The sequence below is a fragment of the Monodon monoceros genome, unplaced genomic scaffold (assembly GCF_005190385.1).
Source record: "Monodon monoceros isolate NGI ecotype Baffin Bay Population unplaced genomic scaffold, NGI_Narwhal_1 Super_Scaffold_12, whole genome shotgun sequence".
Classification (NCBI taxonomy): domain Eukaryota; kingdom Metazoa; phylum Chordata; class Mammalia; order Artiodactyla; family Monodontidae; genus Monodon; species Monodon monoceros.
Window position 1 is genome coordinate 78,110,939 of NW_021703768.1, and position 20,719 is coordinate 78,131,657.

A 20,719-nucleotide genomic window follows, 5' to 3' on the forward strand; every position below is an offset into this window, starting at 1 on the left:
GGCTTGGGTTCAATCCCTGGTCGGGGAACTAAGGTCCCACATGCCCTGTGGTGAAGCCAAAAAATAAAGAAGAATAATTAATAAAAAAGGAAACAAAGCCCATTTAACTTCTTAATGTAAACCTTCACCTTTTCCTTTTTACAGTTCATTTGGGAAATATAATAAGTAAGAGAAGGAGGTCCTGTTTTTGTTGGAAACATAAGCCTTTTCTTTTTTGACTTTGTGAGAAACCATTTATTCTTTTGATTTATAAGCATATTGTACATATTCTAGTTAATACATCAAGTATATAATGTGGGATTTCCTTTAAAAATGCTAAGACCATACATGTTAAACTCAGCTACACATTGTATTAGGCTACTAGACAAATGTCATTTTTAATACCACAACACATATATATTACACTTTTTTTTTTCACTGACAGAGGAACATGCCTTTCAAAAATATTTTATTGGATGAAACTCTTATTCTCAGGAAAATTTTGGTTTTTGATATAATTTATTATGCCTTTTAAAATTCTGTTTGATAAAAGCATTTGGTAAAGCATTATAAATACCTGTAAAGAAAATATAGTTTAAAATTCTGAGGGAAATATTATATAAGTTTCCTTTTCTACATTTTCACAAAAATCCACACAGGCACTAAGAAAGACTGACAAAAATATTTTATGTCTGAACAGTATGTTCCAGGTTGGAAACATTCAAACATGACTTTATTTAAACATTAAAGCTTCTCTTGATTGAACCTTTGGCTACAATCCAATGGTTGGTTGGGGTTTTAACCAGGAAAAGATACTGTCAGAATAATGAAAAAGAAAGCTTCATACAATTAGCACTAGGTTAGGAATGGGGATAGGATGACTTTTCATTTTTTACTGTTTATTGGCCTCTCTGGGCCTTAGCTTTATTTTTTTAGTTGAAAATTGATCTAACAACTCTCTGGTACTTTTCAGCTTTATTTAATACTTTTTGTTGTGCAGAAATTTTCAAAATTCTATCTAACACTATGTATCAAACATGTGATACTTCCAAGGACAGAGTGATACTGCAATTCTTTCAGGAGAACATCCTAGATGCATCATGGGTATTGCTCTGGAAATACCCTCATTCTGCACAAATTCAAATGGTAGAATTGGGGGTGAAAGTTTGTCTTACCAAACACACTTTAAAGCAAGTGACAGACTCTAGGGTTCTTTTCCTGATCTAGTTCAATGTAGTTCTCTTCCTGGTCCAGTGCATGTGTGGCCTTATGAAGTTCAGACTTCATGGAAGAATTGCAAACAGCAAACTCAGTGGGAGAATGCCAGTATTGTAGGCAACTGGAACCTTTGTGAGCATATAGGAAGTGGGAAGTGAGGGGATTGGCAGTTAATGAATTAGTATAAATGAGCATCTGGGTAAGGTGAGATTAAACACATAAGTCAAATAGGATTTCAGAGCTACTTTCAGGGGTCTCAAATACCATTTTTTTTTTTTTTGGCCTATAAATTAGATCATGACAGATTCTTATAATTATTGATTATCATACAGAAAGAAGTTGGGGATATTTCTTTCCTAATGCATTTACACTTTGTACATGTTCATTAGTGCAGGAAAGGGTAAAATCAAATGCCTATTGAATGCTGACCTGTAAGGTGCCCGTGATAAGCAGCACGGAACAGGGTATCATGGGGGCATGTGTTTCAAGTCTAGCTGGGAAGCTGCTACTCAGCTCCAGCCAACTGTTGCGATGAGGGAAGATGGGTCTGAGAATTAGGTTTTATGTGAAATCTCATATTTTCAATAATCACTCACATATTTAAAACATTTAACAGGCCAAACAAAATCTAGCCTTTGGGCTGCCAGCTTGTGTCCTCTGAGTTGAAGCTTGGAAACAGTTTGGTGAGAATTTGGATACTATCATCTATAAGACTGGAGAAGGGCCTTTAGTGTCAAGGAATAAACACTCAGTTTCAAAGATCCAGAAAAATCTGCTCTAATGAACATAATTTAAAAAACAAATGAAACCTCCCACTGGCTCTCCTTATTATGAATATTTTCCTGTTATTGGTTTTCCATGTTATGAGTGGTTTCCTATTATGACTATTAAAAATATTATGATTAGGAATTTGCCAAGTCCCGAGTATAAGTTTGTTCTAAGAAAGTGGTATCAGTAGCTCTCTCAGTATTTAGTTTGTGGCTGAGAAAGGAGAAGGTAATGAGGAAGAGAGGAAGGCCAGAGCTCACAGCATGAGTCACAGTCACCTTTAGATCCATGGAGGCCTCTCCATGGCACACCAAGCCAAGCAAAGAAAAATGCTCTAAAACTGCTCAAACCAGAAAATGCAGGGTTTGAGGCCTGTTTCTGGATCTAAATAACCCAGCCTTTCCCCAGAATGATCTAATGGCCACTTCCTGAATGAGCAGTACTTTGGAGTAGAAAAACCCAGGGTGTGAGTCTGATTGTGAACTCCTTCATTAGAGACTTTCCAAACCCTTCTTTGGCATCAAAATTTGAATCACCACATGGCAAAGACAGAGGACAAGCTGTTAAGAATAGTTTTCCTTCCTCTCATTTTTTGCAGATTACTTTTTCAAATTAACTGTTGCCCAGGTGATGCCTTTTCTTTTCAGACAGGAAATGGGAGGCTTGAGGAGGCATTCTCATGTGGTATGAGGACCACGTGTGAACCGTGGCTCCAGAAAGAACAAAACATTTGACTTGTGCAGGCAGGGAAGATGTGTTTTGAAAGAGCTGTAATCAATTCAGGAAGTTGGATTTGCTGCTTGAGCTCATAGCTTTCAACTATCCAGGTTGGGGAGAAAAAGAAAAAGTACCTCAAAGGATATTACAAGCAGAAGAATCAATGACAAAACAACCACTTCAGACACAGGCAATATCTAACGGGAAGGAAAAAGCATGACTATTTCCAACTTAGGACCACCACTCATTTTAATTTTCCTTCCTCAGAATGTCCACCAGAGCTTGCAGCAGCCGATCATCCCTGTGCTTATAAGGTTTCGTGTTATAGAAAACATCAACGTAGTCATTATACAGACTATCCTCAGAGTCTTTAAGCTGGGAAGGTTTGTTCAGCCTTTCCAGGGCTTCATAGAAATTTTCATAAGGGATGTTGAGCTTTGCACTTGGAGACTTCTTTGGTGATTGCTTTGGGGGTGAGTTTTTGCTGAAAGCACTTTGTAGGAGTTGTAGCATGGCCTCAGAAGGGGCTCCCTCTGCCAGCTCATCCCTTCTGCCCCCCACACCGCTGCTGCTGGGGCTTTTGGTTGCCAGAGGGTTCTCATTCAGGTTCTCTTGTGTGGGCTGCTCCTGAAACACAGAAAGCCACCGGCAAAGGGGAGAAGGCTCATTATTTAGGAGCAGGCAAGCCAGCTGCAGCACACGCCCACTGCCTGCCCCTCGAGAGGCAGTCTGGGGAGCAGAGAGAGCACAAGGCTTGGAATCACACTATCTCGGAGTTCAATCCTCATTTTCTCATTTACTGAGGCACCTTTGGCACCTTTTTAAACTCCGTGAACTTCTGTAAGATGGCAATAAGAATCACTCCATTTCTGGTGGTTTTGAAGACTGAACCAGATGATGTATATAAGCGCTCATACCTATCGGTCTCCTTCACTTGTCAGCCTGCTGTAGTAGAATTCATGTTAGGGAATTTAACAATATTGAATTCATTAATTTTAATGTCTGAATTCTGGATGAAAAAATAAATTTTAAAAGATAGTAGGGGGCTTCCCTGGTGGCACAGTGGCCACTGGGCCTGCACGTACAGAACCTGTGCTCTGCAACGGGAGAGGCCACAGCAGTGAGAGGCCTGCGTACCGCAAAAAAAAAAAAAAAAAAAATGGGTTGGGAGGAAAGAGAGTAGGAGTAAACTGTTTATTTTCCACAGGAAATTGTTTCATTCATTTATTCTTTTATCTGAAAGTTAGAAATTAAAATTAATGAATTCAAAATTATTCAGTTCTCTAACATGAATTTTCTCCATTTATAACAATATCAAATTTTAAAGAGAGCTGTCTTTTTGTATGATCACGTATAGCTAACATTTGTATTGTACCTAGTTTGTAAGCATTTTTCACGTTGTCTCATTTAACTTATAATCCTTGTAACCTAGAAAGGATAGACCTCAATATATCCATTTTACAGAAAGAAGACCAAGGCTCAACTGATCAAATCATGCAGGCTTCTCTTTACTAATTCCTTAACTGACACTTCTTGGCAACTCCAAGAGGAGCTATAGAATCACAGTTTCTCTCAGAAAATTGCCAAGGAAAGCTAAAGTCAGTCAGTTACATTCCTAGGTCTCAGCCTACTGAGGCTGCTGGCTTCTCCCTTATCAGATGGTGGGCAGAAAACACATTTTCTTTATCTCTGTACCCCCCAGGCCTCTAGCACAGTGCCTCAGATGTAGTAGGTAGGTTATCAGAATTCCCAGAATGTCCTTTCCTGAATAGGTCTGGCTCTGTGACAGGTGTTTTGGAAGGTACAAAGACATTATTTATTCAAGAAATTTATAAACTAGCTGTGAGAAGGCCTCAGCTCATATTATGGCCCCATTTACATTCTGCAGAATAGCTTTCCTCTGGGACTCCACCTTGGAGGCCTCCTCTTCCCAATTCTGGAGGCAGGTGGACCTTGTGGGTATTTCTTCCTCCAAGATTCCTTAAGGGGTATTAACGGGACCATTTGGCTGTTAAAATACTGAAATGCTTCCACAACGTTGACAAAGAGCCGCTTCTCTGATTTCTCCAGTTCCCCCCTTCCCCGCCCACCACCCCAATCTCTTCCCAGGCCCCTTCTGACAACTCAGAGGCTGAAAGTGCAGCTCCTGACAGCAAGAGGCCTCTAGAAAGCTATTCCCACATGACAGCACGGTTGGCGCCTCTGTACGAGTTATTACCTACTTTATTATCAGCTCCTTCCCAAAACATGGGTGGGAGGAAAGGGAGTGGGAGTGGTAAACTGCTTCTTTTCCATAGGATGAAACCCTACTCTCTTTTTTTTTTTTTTTTTTTTTTTTTTTTGGTACGCGGGCCTCTCCCTGCTGTGGCCTCTCCCGTTGCGGAGCACAGGCTCCGGACGCGCAGGCTCAGCGGCCACGGCTCACGGGCCCAGCCGCTCCGCGGCATGTGGGATCTTCCACGGACCGGGGCACGAACCCGTATCCCCTGCATTGGCAGGCGGACTCTCAACCACTGCGCCACCAGGGAAGCCCTGCCAACCCATGTTTGATTCACTTCCTGCCTAAAAGTTAGGGGTAGCTTCACCCACTACATTGTCTACTACAGTTCACAAAAGAACGTGCCAGTAAGAACAGAGCCACACAGACCTCCCCCGAATCCACCATCTTCTCCACCCCTCTTCGGTCATTCTGAACGGTGTTGTAGGACGTGTACACTCGGGGCTGTTTCATGTGTTCTGGTTGAGAAGAGGTCCCATGCAGAATTAGCTTCCAGTTCACGATTCTTCCTTCATTTTGCATTCTTCCAGACTAATGAGTAAGCATACATAATTTTAGTGTATGTTCTGAGCAATATAAACTCCTTCAAAATAGCTAAATTTTATAGTTTAATTTTAAAATTCTGTGCATTTCATGTGTAGAGCTCTGGGTACAAAGACAAAAATCACTGGCCTCACTCTTCCTATGAAAATAGATAGTTGACAGGTTCAAAGATTTAAAAACTGATCAGTTGCCTTCAATTAAAAAAGGAGAACTCTCTACGTGAACCTTCTTTTCTATACTGGGTGTGTCCTTGAAAAGTTGACTGTATCTTATATAATGAGAATTATATTTATCAATTATCAACTTGTAGAAACATTCCAGTGGGAAAAAAAAAAGTCTGCAGAGTAATATAAATAGCCCTCAGCATTAAGCAGTCCTTAAGAGCTGTATATTTATGGGAAGAGTAATAATTTTCACAGGCTCAACAATTATGTTAAAAATAATGCTGAAATCTAAAATATCTTTTAAAAAAATCTAAAATATTTTTTTAAAAAATCTAAAATATCTTTAAAAAAAATCTAAAATTGTAGAGTCAGATTTTGCAGACTTGGTATAAAATAGTCCCATCTTGGTAAACAGATTTTCTTAGTTTCCTTATGGTGAAACTGAATTAAAGAATGGAGGCCAAGGTCAGGAACAGGACCATAAACTAAGAATGTTTTCTTGTTCTCCCTATGAGAGCAGAAATTTTTACAACTTCCATTGCTAAATCACAATTTTAGCAGTCTTTAGGTGAAAGCTATTCTCAGAGAAAAAAAAGTAACAATGACTGTAGAATTTTTATTAACTTAATTAACATCTCCAGGAATTTAAAATCATTTATTTTTAAAAAGTTATCTAGACATTGATTCTGGTGCTACTGGTACTTATAACACTGCTATCTCAGAATAACTTGGACCTGAAAAACCATTCATTTATATGCTCACCTATAGAAAATGCTGGAGAAATGATATAAAAATAAATAATTCAAATGTATTTGGCTTTTTGCTCATACACTTTATTTTCGGGACTGTGTGTTACAATTATAGAAGAAAATCAGTGTTAGCAAACAGAAAGAAAACTGAGAAATGCTTTTGTTTCATAACTGAAACAAAACCAAAAAAGTCATATTAAATAAGATATGTTATCTAACAAGGAAGCTACTTTTAAATAGCCACTGCAGTAAATATTGGTAAGAGTTCTGTCATATGACCCCAGCAGAGTGTCATAGCAAAGTTGGTGTAGCATTTAACTATGGTTGTAAATACAGCTGATTCTGGTGGCTGAGTAGGTCATGTGGCTGGCTGTGTTCTGACATGGGTATACTTGGATTTGCCCCACAGTCTGTCACGTTGTGTGTCAAAATATCTTTTCTTCCTTCTTATATGGCTGGTGCCTAATTTTTTAAAATTTATTTTCTATATAGCCAAGTGGGGAGAACTTGAAACACTAAACTTTCTCCTTACCTCTATAAGGAGTGATCAAATTTCCTTTGGGCCCTTTCTTATGCACTGACTTTAAAAGAGCTTCAGAGTGTCTAAAAGTGAGCTTGTGGTTCTGTATCCTTTCATTCATACTTACAATGTCTGTAATTCCCAAAGTCCAAGTGCCTATGGGATTCTCTCCCCATGTGTGAACAGACATGAAGTCCCAATTCTTAAAGCCATTAGGAGATGTATCCCGCTCTCTTTCAGCCAACAGTACGGTGCTGGTTCCTGTTTTCATGCAAGCATCACAAATTAACAAGTATCCTAACAAATCTGATAGTAGGACACACTTTAGCATTTGACAACTGAAAATGGAAGCTGGGAAAAACTAGCTTTCTTAATTTTCCCTTTGAGTATAATACTAGGATGGAGACATTCTCAGGAAATAAAGAAGTTTTTATTCACAGTACTTAGTGCATTGCCTGACATATAATAAGTTGTCAATAAATATTGTAGAAAAATAAATAATGGATGAATATATTGAGTAAGGTTTATCTGAATAAGGAGAACTCAGAGAACTATGTTTATGAACTACATTAAAGAAGAGCATCAAAGACCTAACATACATATTAATGGAACTATCATTTTGAAATTAAGAGGAAGTTTTGAAAATTTAATAGGTGCCTGAGTCTATTATGTAGCATAGACATAGTAAAATAAAGCCATATATAATTTAATCTCTTGTCATATAAAACTACTAGTAAGAATAGTTTACTAGAAAGAGTAGTTACTCTAAATTTTCAAATCCAAGTTCTCTATAGATCAATAAATAATATTTTTTAAGAGAAAGTGTCAAATGAACTATAGGGCCATTAATGAAAAAGCATTCTGCCAATATTTCAGGCCAATTCCAAGGTATTAAGGAAGCATAATTCCAGAATTAACAGAACTTACTCCAAACCTCTAGGAAGTTCATATCCTGGAAGGGCATTATAGAGATAGTTCATCTTTCTCATACATCACTTATGGGAATTAAATTTAGTCAGTTGAATCCTACTAAAACATGAAAAAGGATTAGGACAGCTTCTCCTGGTTGGATCGTGGTTTATGTTTCACAAGCTCTTTACCATCTATGATCTTGTCTGACTTAGTAACCTTTCAGGAAAGGACAAATTGCCCATATATCATATCATATGCCTTAATCATATAATTGTGGAAAATTTGTTAGTCTCCTCAACTCTCTTTCATGGATCAGAATTCTCAGTTTTTCCACTTAATTCCTTGGATGAGACTGATATATCTGTCAGCTTAATTATTAGAGTAATTTTCACTAATGTGTTACCTGAGAGAAATGAATGATAGATCAGTGACCTGGGATAATGAGCACAGTTTGAAAATGCATAACTCAGAAGGGTTTATTAATTGGTATTATTTGAATAGGCCTCATTCTTTGCTTATCTAAGGATCAGTTTGAATGAGCAGAGCAGAGTTCTGATGCAAAAAAAAACCAAACAAACATATTTTTTAAGACCTGAAAGTGTCTATGGGAAGACTTAGGTCTATATATAAACAAAAATCAATCATTGATTTGAAATCATTTAATTTGTACTGAAAAATTTAAACACATAATTTAGAAGAAATTGAATTTTGTTTTGTTTTGTTTTTTTGAAATTTACCAGCAGCAGAAGTGAGGGTGACATGAAGGTCTCCTCTGCGGGAATATTCAATTGTTGCTTCAAATTGCACATGTTCCAGTGACTTGATAGCATTTTCTTGTCCTTCACAAGCTCTTGTTGGAATTTCTATGATAACTTCTCCATTAGCTTTCAGGGCTCTAAATACATTAAAGAATCATCACTGAACAAAGTGTATCTCTTCTTCCTTGCATTTTATGGAAATACGTACACAACACTCTTAAGGAGATACTCAGCTAGGCTTGTTGTCTCTCTCTATTACGAGTAGAAACCAATTCAGGATTAGGTATAAACTAATTTTAATGCACAAGAAAATGATAAGGTTTTTCTGGAAATAGAAAAAGACAATTCTACAATTTATATGGAACCACAAAACACTATAAATAGCCAAATCAACCCCAAGAAAGAAGATCAAAGCTGGAGGAATCACACTTCCTAATTTCAAAATATAACACAAAGCTACAGCAATCAAAACAGTATGGTACTGAAGAAAAAAAGCACTAATTTGAAAAGATACATGCACCCCAGTATTCATAGCACCATTATTTATAATTGCCAAGATATGGAAGCAGCTTAAGTGTCTATCAACAGATAAATGGATAAAGACGATGTGATACACACACACACATACAAAGGAATACTAACCAGCCATAAAAAAAAAAATGAAATTTTGCCATTTGCAACAACATGGCTGGACTTGGTGAGCACTATGCTAAGTGAAATAAGCCAGAGAAAGACAAATACTGTATGATATCACTTATATGTGGAATCTAAAATACACAGCAAACTAGTAAATATAACAAAAAAGAAACAGACTCACAGATATAGAGAACAAACTAGTGGTTACCAGTGTGGAGAGGGAAGTGGAGGGGCAATACAGGGGTAGGGGATTGAGAGGTATAAACTCTTAGGTATAAAATAAGCTATAAGGTATATTGTACAACACAGGGAATATAACCAATATTTTATAATAATTATAAATGGAGTATAAACTTTAAAAATTGTAAATCACTATATTTTACATCTGCAACTTATATAATATTGTACATCAACTATACTTCAAGAGAAAAAAAGTATAGTACTGGCATAAAGACAGAAATACAAGCCAATAGAACAGAATAGAGATCCCAGAAATAAACCCACCCATTAGACCTGAAACTGTAAAACTCCTAGAAGAAAACATAGGGAAAAAGCTTCATGACATTGGTCTTTGCAGTGATTTAATGGATATGACATTAAAAGCACAGGCAGCACACACACAAAAAATAAACGAGTAGGACTACATCAAACTAAAAAGCCTCTGCACAGCAAAGGAAACAATCAAACTGAAATGGCAACCTGCAGAATGGTAGACAATATCTGATAAAGGGTTAATCTCTAAAATATATAAGAACTCCTACAACTCAATAGCAAAAAAACCAACAACCTGATTCAAAAATGAACTAAGGACCTAAATCAACATTTCTCCAAAGAGGACATACAAATGACCAACAGGTATGTGAAAAAAAAATGTTTACCATCATTAATCATCAGGGAAATGCAAATCAAAACCCACATCAAAACACCTGTCAAGGGGCTTCCCTGGTGGCGCAGTGGTTGAGATTCCGCCTGCCGATGCAGGGGACATGGGTTCCATGCCCCGGTCTGGGAAGATCCCACATGCCGCGGAGCGGCTGGGCCCGTGAGCCATGGCCGCTAAGCCTGCGCGTCCGGAGCCTGTGCTCCGCAACGGGAGAGGCCACAACAGTGAGAGGCCCCCGCGTACCGCAAAAAAAAAAAACACCTGTCAAGAGTCAGATGACTATTACTAAAAAAAAGAAAAAAGACAAGTGTTGATGAGCATGTGGAGAAATTGGAGCCCTTGCACAATTGGTGGGAGTGCAAAATGGTACAGCCACTATGGAAAACAGTATGAAGTTTCCTAAAAAAAAAATAAAACTGCCGTATGATCCAGCAGTCTCACTTCTGGATATTTATCACAAGAATTGAAACCAGGATCTCAAAGAGATATTAGCACTCCCATGTTCATTGCAGTATTAGTCACAGTAGCCAAGATGTGGAAACAACCTAGATATTCATCAACAGATGAATGGTGCTGAGTGAATAAACCAGTCACAGGTAGATAAATATTGCATGATTCTACTTATATGAGGTATCTAAAATACTCATAGAATCAAAGAGTGGAATGTTGGTTGCCTGAGGCTTGTGGGGGGAATGGAGAGTTCCTAACCACTGGGCATAAAGTTTAAGCAAGATAAATAAGTTCTAGAGATCAGTTGTACATTGTACCTATAGTTAACAATTATGTATTGTACACTTAAAATTTAAGAGGGTAGATCTCATGTTAAGACTTCTTAACACAATAAAATAAAAAGGGAAAAAAGGAAAAAAAATGTTAAGGAAGACACAGATACTTAAATACAATGCTATTTGCCATGGCATTGAATTCAAGCAGATTTGCCTTATAGCCATCAAAAAGTGGTCCAATACTGAAATATACCCTCTTAAGAAATGATTTTCTCTCCCTAATGCAGGCCCTCCAAGCCTCCCACCCTTGGGTATTTTGTGTGAGTGGGTCTTCAGTATAATTGCAGTTGCCTTGATACGAGATTCTGCTTCCGTAGCTAGATGTAGTGGGAGAGGTGTAGTCTAATTGAAAGCCATATGATAAAAGATCCTTCACGGAAGGAAAGTCACGAATCACAAAGCACTGTGGCATGAAGCGAGGTTCTTTTGGAAGTAGGTTTGGGGTAACACTGGTTGGCAAGTACTGCATTTCATCATTTCTAAGATGCATTAAAAAAAACTTTAACATCTTTGAATTTGGAATGAATATTAAAGAACTGATGGTTGGTAATAGTTTAATTGGCAATGATTTTTCTTAGTGATATATAGAACAATTGTGCACATTAACTTACTGCTATCTGGTTGGTAGGCTATGAGAGGAAAATACAAATATGTTAACATGATTTGCAAATCTTTGATCTCTGTGATTCCTCATGGACACACAGGGAACACTGACAAATGCCATCTCCATCTACTTCAGAAGGGTAGGTGAGAAAAATTAAGCAGAGTGACAAATGTCATACTCAAATAGTGCCATGGGCACACATTTGTTTAAAATTCCTGGAGACACTTACCTGGGCTCAAAGTCATTGTCCTTTACAACACATTCCTTCTTCTCAGGCACACTGCTCCAGGTCCTGGGATCAGCTAAATCCACCAGAGCTTTGGCATTTAACAACCCGAATCCAAATCGACTATTCACCATCAAGCCTGCTCCATTCTTTTTCCATCCAGGGTTATTGGCCAGTGGGTCATACTCAGAGGTCCAGACAACCAAGTGCTGCATATCTCGCCAGGTGAGATTTGGACTGGAGAGGAAGTGACCCAAAGAATCTTTAAGGGACAAAAAGAAGTTTCCTTGCAAAAGCAAGTGCTAAAAACAATCATCTCCATTCAGAGATGATGAGGTATCTTTTGCAACTGTGCTTATGTAAATTTTGTGTGTATCACTATTGTTATGTCTTTCATTCATAATTTAAAATACAGTCTTGAAAACTTCTCCTCATACCGCATAAGTTACGATCTTAGCATGAGTAAAATTGGTTTTCAGCATTGTAGAAAAGTAGAACTTGGCCCCTGATTCCTATGTACTTACATTTAACTGGAACAAAAATTTAAAATGACAGCACTTCCTTTGTGCCTTCCAATCGTCTGCTGTTCATTAACAGCCTTAGTATTTTCAGCATTATGAACCCACAGTTGAGCTTTTGACTTCCTTCTTAGGAAGACTCAGATTTAGACATAGGCTGGCTACCTACTCTTAAATAAATAAATAAATAAATAAATATATATATATATATATATATATATATATTTTGGCGGTACGCGGGCCTCTCACTGTCGTGGCCTCTCCCGTTGCGGATCACAGGCTCCGGACGCGCAGGCTCAGCGGCCATGGCTCACGGGCCCAGCCGCTCCGCGGCATGTGGGATCTTCCCGGACCAGGACACGAACCCGCGTCCCCTGCATCGGCAGGCGGACTCTCAACCACTGCACCACCAGGGAAGCCCAACTCTTAAATATTTTTTACCTCTTTTCTTTATATAGCAAAAGTGTCAAGAAGCTCTTAGCTACTTGAGATCATTCTTACAAGGCACCATGCTGAATAGTGTGGGGATATTCAAGGAGGTAGTTCATGTTTTTAAGAAGTGTACAATCAAGTGAATGAACTAAGTCTTTCAATAACTATAATATATCTGTTGAATGCTGTATTCATAGCACAATGTATTGTAGAACTTTGAAGAGAAAGAATTCCTTTGGGATGGAAAGATCTAGGATGGCTTTTCTAGGAGGAAATATTTGAGTTGATTTTTAAAGGGTGGGTAGAATGTCAAAAAGTTGAAAGAGAGAGAACAGGGGATGAGGCAATGGGTCAAAACCTCTGACAGGGGAAGGATAGGATGTGGCCAGAGTACAGTCAATAGTCTGGTTTACTGAAGCAAGGAAGAGGTGAGCTGGAGTACTGAGCTGGATGGTGAGGACCTTGAATGCCATGAAAAGGAGCTTATACTTTATCGTTTGGGTAAAGGGGAGCCATTGAGGATTTTTGAGCAAGGGAATGGTATAATGAGGAGCCTTGGCAAAATTAATTTAGCAGCAATATAAAGATAAATCAGAGATGCATGGGATTGTCAGGTCTGTTATAATGAATATGACACCTTCCCTGATCACCCTATTCAAGATTTCAATTCTCCCCAAATACTCCTGAGCTCTCTTACCTTGCTATAGTTTTTTTTTTCTTTCATAGTGCTTATCATCTTCTAACATACTGAGCAACTCATTTGTTTTGTGTATTATTAATGTCTGTCTCCCCTGCTAGAATCAGCTGGGAGAAGGGCTGAGATTTTTATACATCTTGTTCTCTGATGTGTACCAAGCACTCAGAAGAATGCCAGGCTCAGGGTATATATGCTGGGTAAATATTGGTTGGTTGGATGATTGAATGTGTGCAAGTGTTAACTAGCCTTAAATACAATTTTAAAACTTACTGCTATTAGTCATTAGAGTCTTTCATGATCTCAACCTTTTCCTTAGCTTTGAGACCTGCATTGTTTCTATCAAGCCAATCAAGCATTATTTATTAAATAATAAATGCCTAAGTGTTGAGTCTTCAAGGTTTCTATCTTACCACTAGGTTGTGAAACAACCATCAGGGGAATCTGTCTCAACTTGCTATTTTCTCCCCAGAGCCCATCATGGACTGGTTTAACAATCCCCTGGTGACAAGCAAGAGGCAATACACATTCCTAAACACGGAGGAGTCTGTTGCTGGCTAAGATCTAAGTCCTCATCATAAGCGCTGCAAAGGCTCTATCTGGTGGGCCTCATGGGGAAGCTGTCCTCTCCACCCCAGTTTGAGTGCACAGCCCGTGCATCACCATCTCTGAAGGGAGCTGCAGTCAAGGACTCAGGCCTTCCTCCCCCATCAAGCTCTTCCCATATTTACATTCCTAGGCCCTGCGCCTTCATTCCTTATCTGAGGCCTTGGGCAAAGCTCTTCTTCAGGCGCCTCAGCCAAGGCCTCCTAATGGGGGGGAGAAGAAGGAACCTTGAAGATACTTCTCCCCACTCTGACTCAGTACCCAGTACTTCTCCACTCTGAGCCTTCCCCCTCACCCCACCCCACCCCAGAGTCCATAAAACTACCAGAGCCTTCTGTTGGGGCTTCCTCAACAGTGAGACAACCCCCATGTCCATGCTTTCACCTGACCATCAGCTGGTGCACCTTTCCATGGGGGAAAATGGAATAGGGAGAGTCAGTGTTTTCTCTGGTTTTAGACTCTGGCCTTTACCATCACAGTAAGTGATGAAAGGCTTAACCCTTTCATTTTTGGTCTGTTGATTTAAAGCTACTCTGACCCCTGGCAGCTCAGTATGCTTTCTCTCTGCTCAGCTGAGCTCCTGACAAACAGCACAGAGAGTGACTGATAAAGGTCTAAACCTACTGAATCAAAATGTCTGAGGGTAGGGCATGATTTTCTATGTATATTTGAAAAAACCTGTCTAGGCAGTTTTATGTTATACCTAAAATAATAGGAGTTGGAAGAAAGAATACAAGCATATAACTAATTAAGACAATTAAGGGTCAGAATAGGGAGTAATAGAAGGCACATTAAATTATATTCTACTGCCAAAGACCTGTGTGACCTTAAGCAAAGCACTTCATCTCCCTGGGCCTGAGTGGACTCATCTATAAGATGAGTGGTTGAGTATGACAATCTTGAAAATTCCATATTATTCAGAACTCCAATCTGCCCAATATCATATATACTTCATTGTAGATCTTGTTTCCACATTGGCCATCCCACACGGAGGAATAATTAACTAGCTGAGCAGAAATGGCTTATTTTCTGAATGTGGAAACTAGTTCTGGCCTATATGGCACTTTATTGAAATTCTTGCTTCCAGTCTTTTAAAGGGAGTTTTAGGTAAAAGCCTCTTATCAAGGGGGTCTCTGGGCAACACGCCAATTTCCCACTTGGACGGGCAGGGGTGTGTGTGTGTGTGTGTGTGTGTGTGTGTGTGTGTGTGTGTGTGTGTAGGTTGGGATGAGGATATGTAGTAAGGAGGCATGGTCTTGATAATCATGATAATCAAACACAAAGCAGATTTTCTACATTTCTATAGTTAGAGAATTGTTTTTTATTTAGTTGCAGATTTTGTTTTTTAATTTTCTTTTACCTATTCTTTGCAAAATATTCAAAGAGGCTTCATTGTCATGCAATTAGGAAAATTAAGCCTATTTTTCATTTGAGTGAGTGCATTTCATAAATGAAAAGGAGCGTCTAACAATAGTGCATCTCATTCCTGACAGTCTTCCTCTGTTAATTAGCAACTCATTCCTCAGTGGCATCCAGAATAATTAAATTTTTTTAAAATTACATTGGGTTGCTAATCAAGGCTGTGTTTATAGAAAATAAGGGCTTTGGAATTAAACACTGAAATTAAGCATTGCTTCTAATTAGAAGAGTGTAGGTAAAGTAATCTGGAGACAAAACTCTAAGGGGAAAAATCTTAAAGGCTACGTGGTTTAGCCTCTAATCACAATTAGATAAGCCTAGATGTTGAAGATTTTCTAACCTAGAGACTTTCCAACATTTCACAATCCACTGAGTCAAGGATTTCTTTGATGTGATTTATCCAAAGTTTTCACGCAACTTTGAAAGTCCGTTTCCCATCCTCTAACCTTTAATGAAAACAGAAGATTGGTTCATCTGTTTGTTTAATACCTCCAAAGATGTGAAGGGATTCAATGTTTCACTTTTTGCTCTTTATTAAAAATTATTCTGATTCTTTGCTCTCCCCTCAAAAGACAGGTTACTGTCTGCCATCTTTCTTAAGTATAATAGTACCACAGGCATTTATCCAAGGAATTCCTGTCTCTCTTAGTGTGTGTGTGTGTGTGTGTGTGTGTGTGTGTGCACGCGTGTGTGTATTATTTATTATATATATGTATATATTTCCAGGATATGCCTATTAAGTATCCTAATGGGCATCTTCACAGTCACAGCCCAGTGAGGTTGTAGGAAAATACAGTTGTAAGGTAACCCCTCATAGCAGCTGTTTCTCAAATTTTGGCTAAGGTAACTACCAGCATAAACATTGCCTGGAATATCAGAAACTTCTGAATCTGAGTCGCTGGCCATTGGACCCGGGAATCTGCAAACTAAATAAACACCCAAGGTGATGACTGTATGCTGGTGTTTGAGAAACACTCTTCTAGGGAAGGAAAGTATTCCTCTATACATTTGACCCAGAAACTATTCTTTGAGCCAGAAATCATTCTTTCTCCTTCCCTCTCCTCTTCCCTTTCCCCAGAGTCCCATATTTAATGCAGCATAGTAAGTAATATGCATGACAGGAGCCTTTATTCAGAACTCATAAATATGAGTTAAGATGTTTCTTTATCAGTCTCAATCTTCTTAACTCCTCTTTCTTTGAGGGGATGAACTTTTCCCTCCCTCACAGGACTATAGGAGGCAGTGTCCTGTAGCTGCTGGTAGTACAGGCTTTGGGGTCAGACAGACTTAAGTTTGAATCTTTTGTGGGAACTTGGTTACATTTCTCAACCTCTCTAAGTCTCAGTTTCTTCCTTAGTAAAATGCAATTAATAATTTCTGTGTCACAAGACTGTTGTAAGGATTAGAGTTGGTCTTGTATATAAAGAGGTTAGCACCATGTCTGGCCATGGTAAGAGGCCGATAGATACTGAATGTTATCATCCTTGATAAATTTAGCCCAGAGTTGTTCTTCAGTCTCCATAGTTGTTCCTTGAGGAGAAGCACATGGTTAAATGATTCTTCCAATCTTGATTGTCTAGGGACTCTTCTAGAAATTCTGGCATTGAGATTTTCTGAAATAGTCATTTGGCTATAGACAATTGAATGGAGCTAAGAAAACTGCCCAGCTGAGAACAGACATCCCAATAATCTGTATGTACTTTGGCAGGAAGTTTATAAATGTTAAGATAGATTATGGCCATCTTACTGATGATTGAATCAAAACGAAAAGAATTAAATTCTTATTACATGCACCAGGGAGATCATAGACTCTTAATTGCTCTTAAATCATGAGCAGTGTGAGAATCTGATGGAACCTACAAACCATTCCCCCCAAAATGCCAGACACGCACTCCCAAACATTTCTGCATCTAGTTTCAAAGAAGTTCATGGACCCCATGTATTTCATAACAATCCATGGAGCCCCTGCTTTATAAATAGTCCATTAGGAATTAACTGAGATTAATGAGGCTAGATCATTCTTAGATCACTTTCTCCTTATACAGGAATAGAAGGTTTGAAATTTTAGAAGTCAGAGATTGAACTTTTAAAATTTCAGTTCTTAGTCAAAATAAAATTACATCTGTTCAGCTAGATGGGTGTTTCTACTATTCTGGTCACTAGACAAGGATGGGCTAGGTCTGGCTAGTTACATTTGCATGCATTTGATAGGTATTGGGTAGGGAAGACAAGATTTTAAGGATGGTTTTCTTTTACAAGCTCCCTGGAGCTAAAAGCTTGTATCCTAAAATCATAAATATCACGATATTGTTTCACTACCTGTGTGTAACTACTTGCCTTTATAGGACCTTATTTCTTTCACTCTGGACCTCTTACCACCAACCTCAGCAATTCATGTTGGATGATCTATATATGCTGATACCTTCAATTTCAAACTGGAGGATTTTATAAAGGGAAAAGGTTCGAAAAAAATAATCTGATCTGACCCCTCCATTCTATAGATGATAAATTGAGCCCTCTTAATTTGCCTAAGGTCACATAGCTAGTGATACGCCTAGAACTTGAAGCCAGGTGTTCCTTGCACTTTTCACTGCTTAGATTATCTTTCCTCGAATTTGGTTTGGGTCTGCTGACGCCAGTCAAAGCTTGTGTCTTTAGACTTTGCCCTCTGTCCTTCCCCTTCCTGTTACAACTGGACTCAGATTCTGAACATAGCTTTTCTGTTAGATTCAAGAGCTTCAGATTTCCCTGTTTCTGATCGGGCATCTGGATTTGCTCTTCCTTTATCAGTACCTTTCCAGCCCCTCCAAGTAGGTAGACTCTTGATACAAGCCTTACTAGGCATATCTTTCTTAGCCGCTGTGGCCGTTACATAACTGAGATACCAGGGACTAAACCACAACTCCACAGGTGGCTCCAGGGCTCCTGGAGCAATGCTGGACTCTCCTCAGCAGCTGCAGGGCTTTTCCAGCTATGGCCCAGCCCCAAGAGTTCTGTTCTTCTACTACTGTGGACCTCACCTCGCCTACTGAACCTGACATGAAGGAACTGCTTTGTCCTTTCTGTAGAGAATATGGATGTTCTTCTAAGATAAATTCCTTATTAGGAAGGATAATAGTAAGTTACAAGTTTTAACACGTCTTCTATCATGCGGCCACAGCACCTGACTTAACATTTAAAGATTTCTCACCACACAACATCAGAACATTTTTTCCTCTGTATTAAGTGTTAGACTATTGAATAACTATTATGAAGGGAAAAATGTTGCTAAATCTCTTTTTGGTAACATACACTAAAATAAATTCCAGGGGGATTTAGAACATAAATATGGTAAAAGAACCATAATAAAAGACATATAAATAAATGTGTATATAATTTGGAGTTGTAAAGATTTTTCTGAGCATAAAAAGGAAAAAAACCTTAAAGAGACTAACAAAGATAACTGTATACATATTAACTTCATTACATTAAAAATTACATGTAAGTAAAATTAAAAGGTAAATGTCAAACTAACCAAGCATTAGTAGCTTTTCTAACTAAGGCCATAAAACAAAATCAAGGTCATAAACAGTCACAGATGATAAATGGCAAAAGAATATAAAATATTGAGCTTCATTAGTAATGAAATAAAAGCATATAGAGATGAGATGCCATTTTCACCTAACAAAGTAGCAAACATTTTAAAAGATAATAAAAGTAGGTTTGATCAGGGTTTAGGAAACTGGCACTCTCACACATATACAGCTGGTGGGAATACAAACTGGTACCATCTTTATCAACAGTAACTTGTCAATATGTATCAAAATCATTAAAACATGCATGCCCTTTGACCCAAAAATTCCAATCGTAAGTGTTTATCTTAAGGAAATTATCAGAAATGATAACTGATATCTATGGACAAGGGTGTTTGAGAATGAAATGGCCTTAATAAAATTTGCATTTATATAATGGTATACTACAAAAAGATAAAAGTCCTGTTTTTAATTCTCATGTCCCCTGATATGTTATATCAGCTCTAGAGTGGGGCTTATATAATCTAAAAAAAAAGGATGTTTTTTAATCTTATTATTCCTAACACTACCCACAGGAAATTATCTGGACAAAGTCTTTCTTGGTGGGAATAAACAGAAGTGAGAAGGCCTTATAGCTGAGTGGTAGGAGGACTGGGGAGGAATGAGTGGGAGGAGAGCATGAGTTTTTTTAAAGTCAAGGAAGATTGATTTAGATATGAGAAAGTGCTCTTAATATAGGTGGATTAAAAAAACTACAAAATAGGGCTTCCCTGGTGGTGCAGTAGTTGAGAGTCCACCTGCCGATGCAGGGGACACTGGTTCATGCCCCGGTCCAGGAAGATCCCACGTGCCACGGAGCGGCTGGGCCCGTGAGCCATGGCCGCTGAGCCTGCGCATCCGGAGCCTGTGCTCTGCGACGGGAGAGGCCACAACAGTGAGAGGCCCGCGTACCGCAAAAAAAAAAAAAAAAAAAAAAATTACAAAACAGTGTGTGAATTAAGATTCCAATGTTGCAAGATAAGTGTGTGTATTAAATCTACATTGAGATGTTGACAGGAAAAGAGCTTATTTTTTATTATTTTTTGTAGTTTTTCACTGTAACCATATATTCAGAAAAAATATATATGCTATGAAAAAGCAGGAGAAACAGCTTTTTACAGGTGATTAGACGCTTTCTGGGCCTTACTTTGCTTCCAGGGCCAGAGCGAAGATACCAGCAGCCAGGGGTGCTGAGGCAGAGGTGCCTGTGTGGGTCTCTGTGCAGTCGTTGTGCAGGTCAGCACTCGTCTGAGGGGCACCAGGAAAGAAAGAAACATGGGAGAACATGTGAGGAGTGTGATCCTGTCCCCGGGGGTTAGCCCTACCGAGGGCTGCATCTGTTAGGATCAGGAAGCCCAGCTGATTCGACTCCCTACTTCCTCCTCTAAACTACAGGCGGATGTTTGCCATCTGCTGATGTTTTAGCTCACTCTCCTCTATATGCAACTTGTCTATAATTCTGGCATCAGAATGCCTTTTTCTGGGGATGAAGTCCTCCCACTATGAATTTTTTTTCTCTTCTGAGATTCCCAAATGAAACGCTGTCTGTAAGAAAGGGAGTGTTTCAAAATCACTGTGAATCATGCTGGCCCATTAATCATCAGGTCCATTGTGTTTGGCCTGGCATATTTAGAAGTTTTGCCCCAGGCACAATTCCCTTTTGCCTTCAGATTGACATTTGACTGCCTCTTCAGCACGAGGAGGTAAAGCCATCCTGATCTGGGCCACTTGAACTATTTGCACAAAACATGTCTAGTGT

The 20,719-nt window shown here is 38.8% G+C and overlaps 1 protein-coding gene across 1 annotated transcript in view; it reads right to left on the minus strand.

The window, feature by feature from the left end:
* Window positions 1-2,138: 2,138 nt before the first annotated feature.
* The window catches only part of PCSK1 (proprotein convertase subtilisin/kexin type 1), a 40,838-nt gene continuing 22,257 nt past the window's right edge, over window positions 2,139-20,719 (minus strand). The window contains exons 9-14 of the mRNA XM_029217440.1: window positions 20,108-20,208; window positions 11,744-11,977; window positions 8,586-8,743; window positions 7,064-7,197; window positions 5,330-5,491; window positions 2,139-3,309 (exon numbers count right to left, since the gene is read on the minus strand). Coding sequence (XP_029073273.1) covers window positions 2,932-3,309; window positions 5,330-5,491; window positions 7,064-7,197; window positions 8,586-8,743; window positions 11,744-11,977; window positions 20,108-20,208 — 1,167 coding nt within the window. The 3' untranslated portion in view covers window positions 2,139-2,931. The remainder of the gene's footprint in view (window positions 3,310-5,329; window positions 5,492-7,063; window positions 7,198-8,585; window positions 8,744-11,743; window positions 11,978-20,107; window positions 20,209-20,719) is intronic.